We start from the raw sequence: 17,427 nt of genomic DNA, 5'->3' as shown, positions 1-17,427 counted from the left end.
TTTCAGATTGGGAAGTTTGGGGTGTGGAGTGGTTTAAAGATGTTTTTAATTCTATCACTTTGTGCCCCCACGGGAAAACGATAACATTTAATAAAATGGCAGTCTCTTCCTGTTAGTAAAGACCTCTGCCACTAGCAAACTGCATGAGATAGTTTTACACCTTGAATTACGTTTTGAATCGCCTTCAGGAACCTGCTAAATTTTGCTGAAATAAAACATTAAGAACAAAATAAAACCCCGAAAGGGCTAGTTTAGTCGCTATCCTACCGTGGTTTCTCTTACCAACTGCCATAAACACCAAGCATGATTTACATTCCTTAAAAAGGCAAATGATGTCTTTATTAACAATGTATCTTGGAACATTTAAACACTGAAAACACATGCGTGTTTCCAAGATTTCTCCCACACGTTTTTGCCTTTAGCAACTTCGCAACAATGTTTTCGAGGCTATACTTTGGAACACTGTTTAGAAACGAATCTGCATGGCGTTTTGTTCACAGTACCATCAAATATCTCATTTATCCGGGTTTGATCAGGGGTGTAGTTTGCAGAAGCCAGGCCGCATTGCTTTCCCAGCCTGTTCTGGGTCTCCTTGGGATCAGGAAGGGACTAGCCTTACCCGCTGTGTCCTTAAGGTTTGATGGGATCTGGGGAACTGCCCCAAGCCTCCAAGAAGCCTCCTGGCAGCGTGGGTGGTTGGCAATGGTGGGCCTTGGGCTCAGTTCCGGAAAAAAGGCTACGGCTCTGGTTGGGAACCACAAAAGAAGGGTATGTGAAGACCCGCAGCGGGCGAGCTCAGTTACACTGGCCCACAGGCACCCAACGCACACAGCCCGAAGCCCAGGCCCGCGGTCCAATCCCTTCCTCGCCCTGCCCCACACCGCATTTCGGGACCCACCCCTCCCCCTCTACAGGTCCGGCCCCTGCGAGTGCCCCGCCCCCTCCCGCGCGCACGCGCCCTGTGCCCGCCCTCCCACACGCCCCGCCCGCACCCTCGGGCATGCGCCCGGAGCCCTCTGTTTTCATGCGCCCCGCCCCGCCCGCGGGCACGCGCGCCCCGTACCCGTCCTCCTTTCTCGTCCCGCCCCTCCCTGGGAGCGCCCCGCCCTCACGCGCACGCGCCTTGCGGGCGCACGCGAGCCGGCTGTCCGAGGCGTGAGTTGGGCGGGGCGCCGCGCTGACGTTGCCCGGGATGCGGGCAGGTTCCGCAGCCGTCTTCGCCACCTCGGTCTCTCCTGCCACTGGGGTTTGTATGAAAACACCGGGCGGCGGGCGGCCAGGGACCCGCCGTGCGCCCCGGGAGCCGCGGGGCGGAGGCCGAGCGCAGCCCCCGCCAGCGCCCACGCCGAGCCGGTGAGCGTCTCCGCCGTCCGCGCGTCCCGCCGTCCGGCTCCCGGCGGCGCCTCAGCTCACCTGGCGGGGGCGAGGCGCGCTCCGAGGCGGGGAGGCTGACTGCCGAGCGAGCCCCGGCCGTCGCCGCCCCGTGCGCTGCCCGCCGCGCTCCGCTGCCAGCCACTCCCCGGCCTCCGCCCTGCCGCGCCCCGGGACGCTTTGATTGGCTCCTCGTTGACAGTTTAGCGCTGTGGAAGGCAGTTTCAACACCTCCACGGGTAGTCGGGGTGGACGTTGACAGTCTAAAGCTCGTCTGCGGTACCTCGCTGGGCTCGTTCGGTGTGTGAGGTAACGGCGGCGATCCCGCAGGCATTGCGGGTTCTCTGGCGAGCCCTCTCTCCAGGTGTTCGGAATAGTAACGGTGCTCATCCGGTGCACGGCAGTTTGTAGTCCGCAGGGGAGAGTGGCCAGCCTCTGAGTTACTCTTACAGTTCTCCCTCTCTTTCCTGAGATAGGAAGTTATTTTTGTAATTGTGTTTTGGAATGTTTTCAGTTTAGTCTTTTTTGACCAAAAAAGAAATGGTTTATTTAAGGCACCTTGAACGGCACAGATTTTAAAACGTGGGCCAAATGTCAAAACCGAAGTTCTGGAGATCTGTAAGCCGATCTCCCTAATGGAGACACTTGGCGGTGCCTTAGTCTACCCGGATTTCTTCCGATTTGCTTGGTTTCCCGTTCCACTTCTCCTGAGTCATATTCTACAGTGAGGTTACACGTTCATTTTGAGTGACCGTGGAGTTTTGCCTTGAATTGATGGATCAGTGTTTAAAATTGTAATCTTCGTTGAATTCTGGAACAGACGCTTTTTGTGTTTGACCAAAATGTGAAATATATTAATGTAACTTAAGCTTTTGTGGTAGCAATTAAAAAAATTTTTTTTTAGGATTTATTATGTACATGTGTATGAGTGTTTTCCTGAATGTAAATATGTTCACCACGTGTGTACTTGATGCCGGAGGAGGTCAAAAGAGGACATCAGATTACCTGGAATTGGAGTTACTTTTGTTGTGAGCCGCCATGTGGGTGTTGGGAATCGGACCCACCCAAGTCCTCTGGAAGAACAGTAGCCAGTGCCTGTCACCACTGTGCCACCTCTTCAGCCTTGTGGTAGCAGTTTTTATAATGCTTTTCCAGTTATTTGTTTGAGGTACCCCTTTTTTCGTGTGTGTGTGTGTGTGTGTGTGTGTGTGTGTGTGTGTGTGTGTAAGTGTAAGTCAGAGGACTTGAAAGGTTTGGTTCTCTCTTTGACCTTGTGGGTGCAGGGGGCTTGCAGAACCATGTTGCTATTCCCCTTGAACTGAAGCATTCTCTTTAGAGAAGTCTGGCTACATTGCTGTGTAGTGATTGATCTACATTAGTGGAGGTATAAGACGGTCCATGATGTGTGAAATATTTTAATTTGTATTAAATTTGCATTACAAGTACAAGTTGTGTTACATTTGTATTAAAGCCCTACATTTGGACTTTGTCTTTAAGTTTCTTTCACATTAGTCATCTTCAAAGTCTACTCTAACAGCATGAATCCTTTAGCACCTAAGAGTTAAAGAAGTAGTGAATGGTAATTGTGAGCCTCTTGCACATTGTTTAGGATCTTTCATTAAGCAGTGGGTATCAAGGTAAATGCCAGAAATGGTTGAGTGTGGGTGCTGAGTTTTAAACTTCATGTTTTTGTAGGTTCCGGTGCTTGTGTACTGTAGTTCAGTGGCTAAGGAGTTGGGGCTCAGCCAGAGAGCCTGAATTTGTGTCCTGGCTTGCTGTAGGCAAGTTGTTTATCCTCTGGATTCAGCTCTCTCCATGCCAAAAATGGAGATGATGGTGTTTATACCCTTCGCTCGGATGATCTCAAACATGAAATAAGTTAACACAAGCATAGTGCTTTGCCGCAGCATGTAGTTCATAGGAAGTGCTCACTAGGCGCTACTGTTCTTGCTACTACTTCCCTCAGTTAATCAGCAAAGAAAGACTGCAGGCTGGTTGGCAGCATTAGCACAGTTAATTCCCAAGATGTACTTTCTTCTTTGAGGCTGCAAGTGTGTAGTCTCACTGTCGTTTCTTGGAAACATGTAAGTTTTAAATAGAACAGGTACACTGTGAGCAGGTTGCCCTGGGATGTTGCTGGAGAACTGAGTATCCTTGCCTGTCCCCTTTGACAGAACTTTGGAGTGTCTCCCTCATGTTAGTGGTGGCTGCTATTTTAATCACCTGTTTTCCAGTTACTGACTGTTTCTCTGACTGTCATATGTTGCTATTGGATGCATTATCAAAATGCCCGTGGGCACATAGATGTTTCTAGGATATACAAAGTAATTTTTGTCTACACATTCTGTTTTGTCTTTATTGATGTTACATAAAATGATGCTTTGATTTGACATTGTGTTCATTTTCAGCTTTTGTGTAATTTTCCTAGGAAAATGGGTCTCCCCTATTAATAATTTCATTTTCTTGTTCTTGGTTTACAAGGATTTGAGGCAGTTTGAGCATCTTTTGTCTGATATTCTTGGGGTCTGCAGGTGTTTTAGGTTTTGGAATACTTTTATACATCTAATGAGATATTTCAAAGTTGGTACCCAAATTTGAACATGACGTGCGTGCGCGTGCGTGTGTGTGTGTGTGTGTGTGTGTGTGTGTGTGTGTAGAATGTGATTTTATATGCTTTTAGTGTGCCTACATATTGTCTGCAATATGGCAAATGAGGTTAGCTGTGAATTTTTTGTTTGTGGTGTCATGTTGGTGTTCAGAAGGTTTGGGATTTTGGAGTTTTAGATTAGAGTTGTGCAGCTTATATTTCAAGTCTTTCCTTAAATCAAATATTCTCAAACTTGATCTCAAGATTCCTTTTACATTTTTAGAAATCATTGTAGTTCTTTTTTGTAGGTTATAGCCTTATTTACTTTTTACAATTAAAATTTTTTTTTGTTAATTCACTTATAATGGTAGTCTTAAACACATTACATATTAATATAAACAGCATGTTTTTAAACGAAACAAAACAAAACACATGACAACAGTCCTGGTGAGAAGAGTGGTAGCGTTTTACATATGTGTAATTTTTCATGCCTTCCCCGTTTCTTCTTTGCTCTCCCTCCTCTCTTACCCCACTTCCAGCCTTTGTTTTTGAATTGTACTAGGCAAGGAAGGCCTCTACTGCTGACTTATACCCCAGACTTAATTTGTATAAATCTTTAATATCAATAATACAAGCAGGTTATTTCTGCTTCAGCATTCAATCTATTGCAGTATGTTTAGGTTGAAGTATATATATGGAGAAAATCCAGCCAGATATAGTTAGTGGTTATAAAGGGGAGAGGATAATAGTGGATATTTTTGTTTGCTATATCATCAAATATCAACATGTGGTACTTTCTTAAAGGTTAGTTGCAACATGGAATCTGAAATCCTATCTGATTTTTTCCATGTTCATTTGTACTTAAATGCATTGTTGTGAGCTCTAAATGGATCTTATACACATTTGAATTTGTAACAATTTCTTGGTCAAGTATTAAGTATTGATTCACTGAGTTGGGCACATCATCCAAAAGGTGGCACATTTTATTGTAGAGTAACAAAGAAAGTCACATTTTTGGGTCCTAGTACTGGAGATTGAACCAGGGCCAGCCAGATCGCTTTTGTACTTTTATTTCTGCGCACTTTCATTAACTTGTTTGCTGGGATTGCAGACCTCTTCTCTCAGGCCCAATAGAAGTCCCATTGTTAATATGCTTGTTCCATGAGAAATTAGCAGTAGTGGTTGGGTTGAAATATGATGGTGGATATGAGTTTTACAAAGTTCTGATTTAAAGAAATATTATTGTGTGTCTGTGCCGTGGTGTGCATGTGGAGGCAGAGGACAACAATGTCAGTTCTCTCCTTCCATCATGTGGTTCCTGGCAAGTGGACTCAGGTGCCTTTACCTGCTGAGCCACTGGCCAGTTCTAGACCTTGTTCTGTGTGACACGTGAGTAGTATCCATGAAACATTGCCACCGTGGACTGAATAGCTGATGGCTGTCTCAGGCAAAGGAGTTCCATGATGGAATTGAGAGCTTGAATTAACCTCTTTTTTTCATGAAACGCATTTGAATGGAACTATGCATGTTCAAACTTGGGTGTCTTGGCAGAAGTTTTCACAGAAATGAACAGAGTAAGTCTACTTCCTCTTCATGTAAATGGACGATAGTTATATTTGTGACAAGGATAACACCTGAGTTTTTATACAAAAGTCAGACCCTGGAAAGATGGCTCAACAGGTAAAAGGTGTTTGCTGCACAAACCTGGGGACCTAAATTCAACTCCCAGAACCATGTACAAGGAAAAGGAAAGGAACACCTGCTCTGGCGTTCACAGTGTGGTACCCATGCACACACCCACCCGTGTCATAGACACACATTAATAGGTAAAATAAGATTAAAGAAAGAGTGGCCACATGCTCATTGTCTTCAATTTTGAGGGTTGTGAGACTGCTTACAAAGCAGCCACTCTCAGATTCCCACCAGCAGAGTGGAAGTGCTCAGTCTCTCCCTGTTCTCAACAGTCATTGTTACCACCTCCCTCACCCTTTATTACAACCATTTGAGTGCTTGTAAAGTGTAGACTAAATTTTAAAATAGAGACTCGGCATAGCAGAAATGACAGTATTCTAAAATAGATTAGTTTTATATTTAGAATATTTATTAGGCTGACCCAAGATTATAGCCAACAGTAGCAGATCTTAACCTTGGCTATACATGGTTAGTGTTGCCTAAGATCTTCCTTGTATGTTTATCTTGACTCTGATGGCACTCTATCACCCACTCCTTCCTACAAAAATATTTATAAAATGAAAATGGGAAGAGTCATTTTCCCTTCAGTAGAGAGGGATTACTATTGGCTGTTAAATAGTTGAAGGACTTTGGGGATGTACAGATATGGGTTAAAAAAAAGAGAAGTAGAGATTAATTCTGAAGAATATAGGAACATTAGACCACAGCCTTTTCTTCCATTCCTGCAGCAGCATGCCTTTTCTATCCCCAGGTGAGAGCAGTATGTGTTGACACAGACAGTTCTCGGGCATGCTTAGTGAGGCTTGCTGGGGTTTACCCTTCAGACTTGGGAGAGTGCTGCTGCTGAGAGGTGACTCAGTAGAGGCTCTCTGCTTGAGTTCTGGGGAAACTGTATGTCACAGGGGCCTTTGTTGGAGAGACCAGCCTCGTAGCCGGAAATATTCCTGTCCCAACCAGTCCCCCAAGTAAACACACAGAGGCTTATATTAATTACAAACTGTTTGGTCTGTGGCTCAGGTTTATCTTTAATTAGCTCTTACAAGCTAATTCAACCCATTTCTATTAATCTGTCTTTTGCCACGTGACCGTGGTGTTACTGGTCTGTTGATGTGTTGCACCTTGGGCGGTGGATTGGCATCTGCTTCGACTCTGCTCTTCCTCCCTGTCTCTCTCTTGGATTTCCCGCCTGGCTCTTATCCTGCATCACCACGGGCCAAAACAGCTTCTTTATTAACTAATAGTAGCAACACATATTCACAGGCCATCCCACAGCACCAGCCTCGTGGCAGCAGTGGGCCCTCAGTTGCTTTGCCTGTTGAGACCAAGTGAGCATCCTGGAGCTAGCAAGTTCAATCCCCTCTCCTGCAGTGTCTTTCCTGGCAAAGCTTAGCATCATGCCAGCTGGTTAAGAAAATATATTTGTACAGGGCACATTTCCACAAAACTGACAAAAAGGATGAACTTGGAAATGAAGGGCAGTGAATCATATATCTGGCATAGGTATTAAGAGCTTTGCAGTATAGTTGGACATCTGAAGAGATTCTAGATTGAAATTTATCTTTTAAAATGTACATTTACATATTGTGAGTGTACACGTGCATGTGTGTGGTATGTGTGTGTGTGTGTGTGTGTGTGTGTGTGTGTGTGTGTACGTGTGTACGTACACCTGTGTGCATGAGCATGCATGTGCATGCCACAGTGCATGCAGGGAGGTCAGAGGACAAACTTTCAGAAGTTGGTTCTCTACTTCTACCTCGTAGGACCTGGGTATAGAACTCAGGTTGTCAGGCTTGACCATAAGTAACTTTATGCACTGAGCTATCTTGCTGGCCCTGTTGAGCTTTATTTTAGGGAGCAACTCCAAAAACATTAGCCCGGAATCAGAGAGAAGAAAGGAAGGGAGGTGTTGTCTTGTGATTAAGAAGCCTGCCTGATTATGAGATTGCATCTACAGCCTCCTTTCTGGGGCCACATTATTATTTCAAAATCAGGAAACCGTTGGCTCAGGAGGTTGTTGGGTCTGTGTGCACTTAATTGTGGACTCAACATTAGGCCTGTTGTGGTGTGTATCAGTTCTGCCTGTTAACAGTGATGATACCAGCCCTTCTCAGACTCTGGAACTGTTGGGAACATGAAATGATGTGCAAGGCTGTCTGTCCACATATACATGTATATATAAAATATATAAACTAGCAGGTGAATTGTTGGTTTCATTATGGTGTTCTCAAACATCACTATTCTTTGTTCCTACTCTCCCCTTCTATGCCCTTTCCCAGGCCTCGCTCCCTCTTGTTGGCCCCTTTCTTCCCCAGTCTTCCTTTTGCTCCCATGCCACATGTAGTTCATTACCCCAAGGCCTGTTTAAAGTCCTTCTTATGGTCCCATTATACTTTTGTGACCCTTACTGTGCTGTCTTTTTAGTGATAGATTCTAATAAAGATATGAAGTGATAATGTGGTTTGCAGTATCAGAATGAGTAATGTGAATACCTTTTAATAAATCAGCCTTTTAGTCAACCAATAAATAAATCAAATTTTATGTCTTTGTATAAATTTTAATTTAGGTTATTGGTTAATTTTTAAATTAGGTTATTTATTTTTGTCTACTGAGTAGTATGACTTCCATATATATCCCTCATCACATGTATATCTGGCAGATATTTTCCCCCAATCCATAGGCTGACTTTATTTTGTTGATTTTTGACTTTGCTATGAATGCGATTTCTTAAAAGTTAAAAAAAAAAAGATTTATTTTTATTTTATGTCTACAGGTGTTTGGCCTACTTGTATGTCAGTGCACTGTGTGCATGCTGTGCTTACAGATGCCAGAAGAAGGCATCAGATCCCCTGGAACTGGAGTTATGGATGGTTGTGAGCCATTATGTAGGTTCTGGAAACTGAACCCTGGTCTTCTGCAAGAGCAGCCAGTGTTCTAAAGCACTGAGCCATCTCTCCAGTCCAATTTTTCTTAAATTTTATGTAGTCAACTTTTTGTTGTTGTTGCCTGTGATTTTATTCGCTAGCTAATCATTACACCACGGTGAGGTTCCTCAGGTTCTGTGGTTTTATGTCTTACTCCTGGGTCTTTAATTAATTTATTGACATAATGTTTAAAGGTTCATTCATGTTGTAGCTATAGCAAAAGCTTATTTTTATGACTGAGTAATACTCTGTTAGTGAACACTTGGGTTGTTTCTACCTTTGGTTATTGTGAATTATCCTGGTATGAACATTGGCATACAGTATCTGATGGATCATTTCAGATATAAGTCAAGAAGTGGAAAATAACTCAATATAATATATATAACTCAATCTAAAAATAGGAAAAAGACCTGAATGGACATTTTTCCAAAGATTCTTAAGTGGTCAGTAAGCACATGAGAAGATTCTCAGTAGAGTTAATCACTAGGGAAATGCAATCAGTATTGCAGACTATTCCTCACCTAGATGGCTTTCATCATGAAGCTGGAGAATAGCAGGTGTAAACTGGGGCCGACACTGGGTGTAACTGGATGGGGACTGGTTTGACTGTAAAGGTGGATTTGTGTGGTGTGGTTTTTGTCGTTCTAGTTCAGTGATATCCAAGGTCTTCATTGATCATGTCCCAGACTGGCTTGCTGGTCCCCTCATGCTTCATTCTCAGAACTGCCACACTGTCAAGCATATTTATAAATTACAGATGTTAGTATCTAATAGCTAAGGCTATATATAACAAACAACTAAACGAGGGACATGGAACACTCTAGTTTCCTTGTAGTTAGTACAGATCTGCGGAACTCACCCTTATTTGAAATGCTCTGGTCCAGCACAATTTCAGATTTTGGAGGTTTTGTTTTATTTTTTGGAAGGGAATATTTGCATGGACTTTACAAACTAAAACTGCGAGTGTTCCCAAATCTGAAATTGTGATGCCTGAAAGATGTTCAGTTTGTAGGTTATAGATGTTCACCTTGTCGCAGAGCCTGGGAGTTGGTGCAGTGGGTTGTAAAATAGAAACATTTTTTTTTTTTTTTTTTTAGAATTAGAACCCCCCAGTTCTTGTCACACTTGTAGTTTATTTGTCCCTAAAAGCAGTTGTGTTGTGTTAGGGGAGGTGGAATGGCGACTAGGGTAGTGAAGCCTTCATCTTCCTCCTGTGTAACACAGCCTCTAGTCAAATAAGGGCTGTTTTGCTGTGGACTACCCTCACAACCAAGTTCTAGGCAAATGTTGCTGTGTGTATTTACTGTGAGGACCACCATTGCTTGGTGCATGACACATTTTTAAAAAACTTTTTTTTTGTTTTTTTGTTTTTTGAGACAGGATTTCTCTGTGTAGCTTTGTGCCTTTCCTGGATCTCGATCTGTAGACCAGGCTGGTCTTGAACTCACAGAGATCCACCTGTCTCTGCCTCCTGAGTGCTGGGATTAAAGGTGTGTGCCACCACCACTGCTTGGCCCTTAAAAGCTTTTACATTAAAAAATTTTCTGATCTTTCATAGTAACCTCTTTAAATCCCAGATTGAAAAATCTTTGGACAAGACCCTAAGACCTGTGATTATTCTGTTGCAGACAAACCAGTTTGTCTGTAGAGTCAGTCAGTCTTTGCCTGACTTTCCATCTGAATCTTTCTCAAGTTACACATGTACACACAGTATGCCTATACATGAGAACATGTGTATATACATGTGTGCATACCACATGTACATTAGTAAAAATAACCCAAAGATTCCTTTGATATTCATCTCACTCCAAGCAGAATGGCTGTCATCAAGAAAAGAGACATAGAGACTCCCTCTGCCTTAGAACCCAAGTGAGAGGAGAACACTGGCGTCTGCAAGGTCATCTTCTGCCATCCACACATATACTGTGGCATGCACACCCCACCCCCAATAAGTAAATAAGTGTTTTTGTTTTCAATTTTTAAAGACAGGGTTTCTCTGTGGTCCTGGCTGTCTTGGACCTTACTCTGTAGACCAGGCTGGCCTCGAACTCAGAAATCCACCTGCTGCTGCCCTCTGGGTATTGGGATTAAAAATGTGCACCACCATGCTGTGGTGGCGCACACCTTTAATCCCAGCACTCAGGAGGCAGAGCCAGGCGGATCTCTGTGAGTTCGAGGCCAGCCTGGTCTCCAAAGCAAGTTCAGGAGAGGCGCAAAGCTACACAGAGAAACCATGTCTCGAAAAACAAAAACAAACAAACAAACAAAAAAAAATGTGCACCATCACCTGGCAAGTTTTTATTATTTTTTTTAAATAATATTTTTGTTTTTATGAGTATGGGTGTTTTGCCTATATGCACATCTGTGTATCATGTATGTGCAAGAGTATTCTGGAGCCTCTGGAAGCCAGAGAGGGCATCAGACCCTAGGACTGAAGCTGTAGGTAGCTGTTAGGGTCCATCCTGATCCTCTAAACTGCTAGCCAACTCTCCAGGTGAATAATTTTTTAAAAAAGAAAATAGACAAGAAATGCTGGTGAGGATGTGTGGAAAGAGGAATTCTTATTCACTGCTGGTGCGAGTATAGACTAGTACCCTCATTATGGAAATTATTAAAAATGTATATGACTAAGATGTACTTTTCCTGGGAATGAACACAGAGGACTCTGAATCTTACCACAGAGACACCTGCATTTCCCTACTCATTGCTCCATTATTTACAATAGCAGGGAAATGGAACCAGTCTAGATGTCCATCAGCAGAGGAATGGATAATAAAGGTGTATATGTATAAATAGATTTTACTCAGCAAAAAATGAAAGTGAAATTTGAAGGAAAATGGATGGATCTAGAAAGTATTTAAGAATTTAAAATATCTATTTATGTGTATGAGTATTTTGCTTGCATATATGTAAGTGTACCATGTGTGTGCTTGGTGCTTGTGGAGGTCAGAGGAGGGCGTTAGAGCCCCTGTAACTGGAATTATAGATAATTGTAAGCCGTCATGTAAGTGCTGAGACCTGAATTAAGGTCCTCTGCAAGAGCAAATTCTCTTAACTCCTAAGCCATCTCTCTAGTCCCAGATCTGGAATGCATAGCATGTTCTTTTTCATATGAAAACCCTAGCATATTATGCTTGTCTGTGTGGGTATAAGTGGGGTAAGTGTGGGCATAGGCCGTGAAGCGAGAAAGGAGATGACAGGGCGGGTGGTGTCAAGGAGGCAGTAAGACACCTATGAAGGAGGAAGGAGGAGCTATGGATGGGTGAGGGTACAGGGCTGTGCACAGGGAGGAGGAGTGAGGGAGGAGAGTCAACAAAAACAAATTTTGTTTAAAAATGCCAGGATGAAACCTAGTACTGTATATGCTAATTTAAAAATTTTAAAATAAAAGCAAATTGTTGCCGGGCAGTGGTGGCGCATGCTTTTAGTCCCAGCACTCGGGAGGCAGAGGCAGGCGGATCTTTGCGAGTTCAAGGTCAGCCTGGTCTACAGATCGAGATCCGGGAAAGGCACAAAGCTGCACAGAGAAACCCTGTCTCAAAAACCCAAAAAACAAAAAAACCCCAAAAAACAAATGGTTGTTCCATTTGGGCTTCTGTAACAAACTTCCATAAACTGGGTAGCTTTTGTTTATTTGTTTATTTGTTTGTTTTTTTTTTTTTTGAGACAGGGTTTCTCTGTGCAGCTTTGGTGCCTGTCCTGGATCTCGTGCTGTAGACCAGGCTGTCCTCGAACTCAGAGAGATCCACCTGGCTCTGCCTCTTTTGAGTACTGGGATTAAAGGCATGCGCCACCACTGCCTGGCAACTGGGTAGCTTTTAACAGCACACACATATTTATTTATTTATTCATTCATTCATTCATTCATTCATTCATCCATCCATCCATCCATCCATTCATTCATTCATTCATTTATTATGTATACAGTGTCCTGTCTGCACATATCACTGATGGTTGTGAGCCACCATGTGGTTGCTGGTAATTGAACTCAGGACCTTTGGAAGAACAAGCAGTGCTCTTAACCTCTGAGCCATCTCTCCAGCCCCCCAGTTTATTTTTTTTAAACACACACACACACACACACACACACACACACACACACACACACTTCAATGGGGATACTAACCACCGTGCTGGAGGGCTTACCCTCATGACCTCATTTTGTTTCAGAAGGCTGTTGCCCCCTTGCTGTCACCTTGGTGGTTACACCACCATTCAGGCCATAGCAGCATGTGGTTTGTTTGCTGTGTGTGTTGAGGGCAGGGTGTGTGGGTTGGACCTCACAATGTAGCCCAGGAACTCAGTATTCCTTCTACTTCAGCCTCCCAGTGCTGGGATTACAAGTGTAAGCCAACATGCATGACTTAGTCTTCATTTACTTTTGAATTGTGCTGCATTCGAAGGCAGTAAGTGTTATAGAAACAGACACAGGCTAGGGTCTAGAGGAAGCTGGGGTGTTAAACAGGATGCTTGAGATGGGCTCTACTGAAAAAATGGATTTAAGCCGACAGTCATGAGCTGTGTGGTGGAAGAACAGTTTGAGCAAGGGTATTGAGGTGACTTGACCTGGTGTGTGAGAGGAAACCAGGGAGAAAAAAAAGCTGGGGACCTTCCCTCAGGGACTTCATTGTTATTGGAATGGAAAATATTGTAGGGCTTTCAGTTGATGGTGGCTGGACTTCTACCTGTGGTTGCCCATTCCCTATAGAGTTTTAAAAGTGTCACTCAGGGTGTTGTGTTTGGAATAAGCTGTGGGTAGAATGTAAAGACTGATGAGAGTAGGCATAGGATGATTGGATGTGTGTGTGTGTGTGTGTGTATTCGTTTTAAACATTCGTATTTATTAATATTAAACAATATTTATTATATTTAACAAGTTAATTTTGTTAACTTATTTCCTACAATAGACACAGGTTAGAGGGCAACTGAAGTCAGATCTCTTCTCTATGTGAACCCTTGTCAATGGGCTCAGGTTGTCAGGCTTGGTGGCAGGCACCTTTGTCTATTGCGACATCTGGCCTGCCCTCTGCTGAATTACCACAGCTTTCTGATGAATTGGATATGGGGGGAGAGATATGGAGACCAGAAAAGGCTGAAACCAAGTTGAGGGCAGAACAGCTGGACGAGAGCAGGGTGGTTTACAGCAGGCACAGGTGAGAAGGAAGGCTGGTGGATTTGTTGTCTGTGGTCTTAATGCAAGGGAGATGTTTGGTTCTGAAGCTAGATGAAAGTCTAGTGTTGGAAGAGAGCAGCAACATGCAAGCCCTATGCTTCCAGCAAAGGCTGGGCGGAAAGCCAGCATGTGGTAGTGCTTCTGTGTGGGCCTTGACCTGGGTGAGGAGGCTGTGAGCTGACTGGTAATAAACAGGCGTGTTTAGTAACATGGAGGTGCTGACAAGACACAGCTGTGTTGGTAAGTGTGGAAGAGTAGGCACAGCTGGAATGTATTGGGAAGAGTGGGAAGGGAGGACTTGCTGACTGTCCAAACAGTACTGCTTTTGGGGGAGAGGAATTGGGCAGGAGTGAGGTTGCAGCAATAGCAGCATGGCAGCTCTTTCCCCTAGGACAGAACTAGCATGACTTTATGGTGTGCAAAGAAAAGGGCACACAGGGTAACCTCACCCCTGGCCGTTAGAGTCATTGTTTCGTGTACCTTCTGGGTTAGGTCCTCTCTTGCATTGGCACAGCTCTGGCACTGCTGTGCTTGGTACAGTGCAGCTCTTCCCAGACACCCGTAATGAGAACACACTTCTATTGGTGAAATTATTATGGCCACTCCGCGTAGTTAAAAGGGAGGTTTATTTTGTGGGGTAACTTACAAGTGAAGGGATAGGTTGCAGGGTCTGGGAAACGTATGGCGCAGTCCGGTGGTGGTCTCTGGAGAACTCTGCTCAGTCTACCTCCAACATCCAGGGTCCCGGAACCAAGAGAAGCTTCTCGCCTGGATCCTGGGTCTTCAGCTTCCTCCCTCAGCCCCGCCTTGTGGGCGTGACCATTCCCGAAGCCTCAATGGGGATTGGAACTTCCAGGCCAAGGCTGGGATGGCTGTTCACTACACACTTCTGTAATTAGGCTTCCCTTTATTGACCTGACATACCGTGGCCTTAGGTTTAGCATCAATGCAGGGTAAGGGGCTCAGTTTCACTATAACTTGATAATACCATGTTTTGTCACTATCCATGGGAGACCTGCCCTTTTCTGAATAGAAATGGAGGAGGAATGTGTGGGTGGGGGGTGGGGGGTGAGGCAGAGGGGGGGTTGGTGGGAAGGTGGGGGGAGGAACTGGGAGGAGAGAAAGGAGGGGAAACTGTGGTTGGCATGAAAAATAAAAATAAAATTAAAAAAGAAAAAGAGTGTAAGAAATACATGGGAGCATAGGCTTGAGATTTGGTCTTTTTTTGCCTGGGACTTTTAAGTCCTAAAAGCAGAAGTGCTTGAGGTATGAGTGTCTTCATCGAAGTTTGCCTGGGTTGGATGCCTGGTTATTAAGCATTTTCCACAGTGGTGGGCATGACGTATGAGAGATAGGCAGTCTGTGTGGCTAGTTTAGCTATCACTGACATTGCGGAATCCCCAGTTCCTGGGCTCTTCTGGGCAGACTATCCAGTCTCTTTCTCCTCTTAGTTTTCTTTTTGTCATTGAAACAACATAACTTTGTTTCTTTACAGCCTAATAAGGAGAGTAGAGACATGCCTGAAGTTAAGTTTTTTTTTTTTTTCTCGAGACACGGTTTCTCTGTGTAGCTTTGCACATTTCTTGGAACTCACTTGGTAGCCCAGGCTGGCCTTGAACTCACAGAGATCTGCCTGCCTCTGCCTCCTGAGTGCTGGGATTAAAGGCATGTGCCACCACCGCCCGGCTGAAGTTAAGTATTTTATTGTAAATTGTCAATTTGAATCTTTTTTTGAATAATATTTTTACAATTGAGTTTTTGTTTGTTTTGTTTTTGAGACAGAGTCTCACTGTGTAGCTCTGGCTGTTCTGGAACTCACTCTGTAGAACAGGCTGGCCTTGAACTCTCAGAGATTCACCTGCCTCTGACTCCTGAGTGCTGGGATTAAAGGTGTGCACCACCATACCTGGCCTGAATAATATTTTATTCTTTGAGAATTTCATACCATGTATTTTGAACATATTAATACCTTCTCCCAACCCTTCCTGTAACCACCCTCTCTACTCTTCCAACCCTTCCCATCCAGTTTTGAAATTTCTTCACCCCTCCCACCCCTCCCATCCCCACTGAGTCCAGTTTGTGTTGATCAGCTGTGAGGGCTTAGCTGACTCTCCCTCTACCAGCGGCTATCAAATGCCATTTAGATCCGTTCACGGCTAGTGTTGGAACTAACTCTATGGCTACTTCCCTGTCTATGCTGCAGCTTTCTCTGGCTGGAGCTTGTGGAGGCCTTGTGCACACTGTCACAATGGTTTTGAGTTCATATGTACAACTGCCCTGTTGTGTCCAGAAAACAAAAGCAGTTTCCTTGATATCCACAGTTCTTAGTCTTTGTGCCCCTCTTTATGAAGACCTCCAAGTCCAGGTTCACAGTAAGAGTGATGTGTGGAATGCACACTTGAATTCCACCCAGCCTTTGGATGAGCCAGGATGTTGGAGGTCCAGGCCACTTAGACTGCTTAGTGAGAACTTCATCTCAGGAAAAATGAAAAACAAAAACAAAAACACATGGTTAGATGTAGCATGAGTTCTAAATGGTCTTATTAATAAAAACCCAGAGCCAGATATCAGGGTGAAAACTGAAAGACCAGAGAAGCAGAACAGCCAGCCACTAGTTATTATATCTTCAAAATGTTCAGCTGAAAGGGGACTGACTCAAGTCTCCTCCTGCCTTATATTCCTCTCTCTGCCCAGCCGCATCACTTCCTGTCTCCACCTCCCAAGTGCTGGGATTAAAGGTGTTTGTCACCACTGCCGGTCCTCTATGGCTAACTAGTGGCTAGCTTTGTCCTCTGATATTCAGGCAAGCTTTATTTGTTAGAGCATACACAAAATATCACCACAGTTAACCTTTCATAGGACGTGCTGCTAACACAGTTTAAGGAATCCTTTGCTTATTGTTTTCTGCCCACCTGCTGAATGCTGGGATTGCAGGCTCACCTGATTAGCTTGCCTTGTGTACCCTGGGTCTGGAGTTTCTGGAGCCACACCTTCCAGCCCTGGGTGGTTTCTGTTTGTTTGAGGCTAGGTCTGGTGGCTCAGGCTGACTGTGACCCCTTTATATAACAGTGGTCTTGAACCCCAATCCTCCTGCTTCCATCTCTTGAGCACTGGGATTGCGGGTTGTGTCACTGCGGCCAGCTTTAAACTGGAAAGGAGAGTCCTGTGAATGGGGCAAGAGTGATTTTGAAAGCCCATATGAGGCTTTCTGCCACCTTTGGGTGTGTACTGTCTTATTTATCCTGGAATTTGGAAAAAGTTACTCTGAATTCATATAGTTAACTACCTAGAGAAATAACTAAAGGAAAAAAAATGCAACTTTAAATTTCTCAATGACTTTAAAAGTGGTCCACATGATTTTTTAAATCATATATATATATTTATATATATATATGATATATTTAAAAAAGGAAACATTTTATGTTTTATTGAAAAGACTTGTATTTGTATTTTTTGAATGAAATATTCCTTTTTGCATGTTTTCTTTGAAATATAGCATTATTAAATATGTATACATTGATTAACTTCTTAGATTCATTGTTGTTTTGTTTTCTAGTGATGAAACAGAATTGTGTCTCATTAAGCATTGGTATATAAAATTAAAAGATGTCTAGGATATCTTTTGGTGACTAGCTTTAAAGTACATCTGAAAATTACAAAAATTGCAAGTCAAGATGGAAGGT

General features: G+C 43.7%; 1 protein-coding gene across 10 annotated transcripts in view; it reads left to right on the top strand.

Moving 5' to 3' along the window:
* Window positions 1-1,093: 1,093 nt before the first annotated feature.
* Agtpbp1 (ATP/GTP binding protein 1) overlaps window positions 1,094-17,427 on the top strand; it is a 157,053-nt gene continuing 140,719 nt past the window's right edge. For 4 of the 10 annotated variants that reach the window (XR_004944945.1, XM_036186849.1, XM_036186847.1 and 1 more), the window contains exon 1: window positions 1,094-1,353. Coding sequence is in view for 6 of the 10 variants with exons in the window: in XM_036186849.1 (XP_036042742.1) it covers window positions 1,193-1,353 (161 nt within the window). In the remaining 4 variants the exon portion in view is untranslated. Of the gene's footprint in view, window positions 1,354-1,558; window positions 1,681-17,427 lie in introns of those variants that run through there. The other 6 variants (XM_036186851.1, XM_036186843.1, XM_036186842.1 and 3 more) reach the window with 6 other exon arrangements.

This window comes from Onychomys torridus, chromosome 5 (assembly GCF_903995425.1).
Source record: "Onychomys torridus chromosome 5, mOncTor1.1, whole genome shotgun sequence".
NCBI lineage: Eukaryota > Metazoa > Chordata > Mammalia > Rodentia > Cricetidae > Onychomys > Onychomys torridus.
This window is presented reverse-complemented; position numbering and strand designations above follow the sequence as displayed.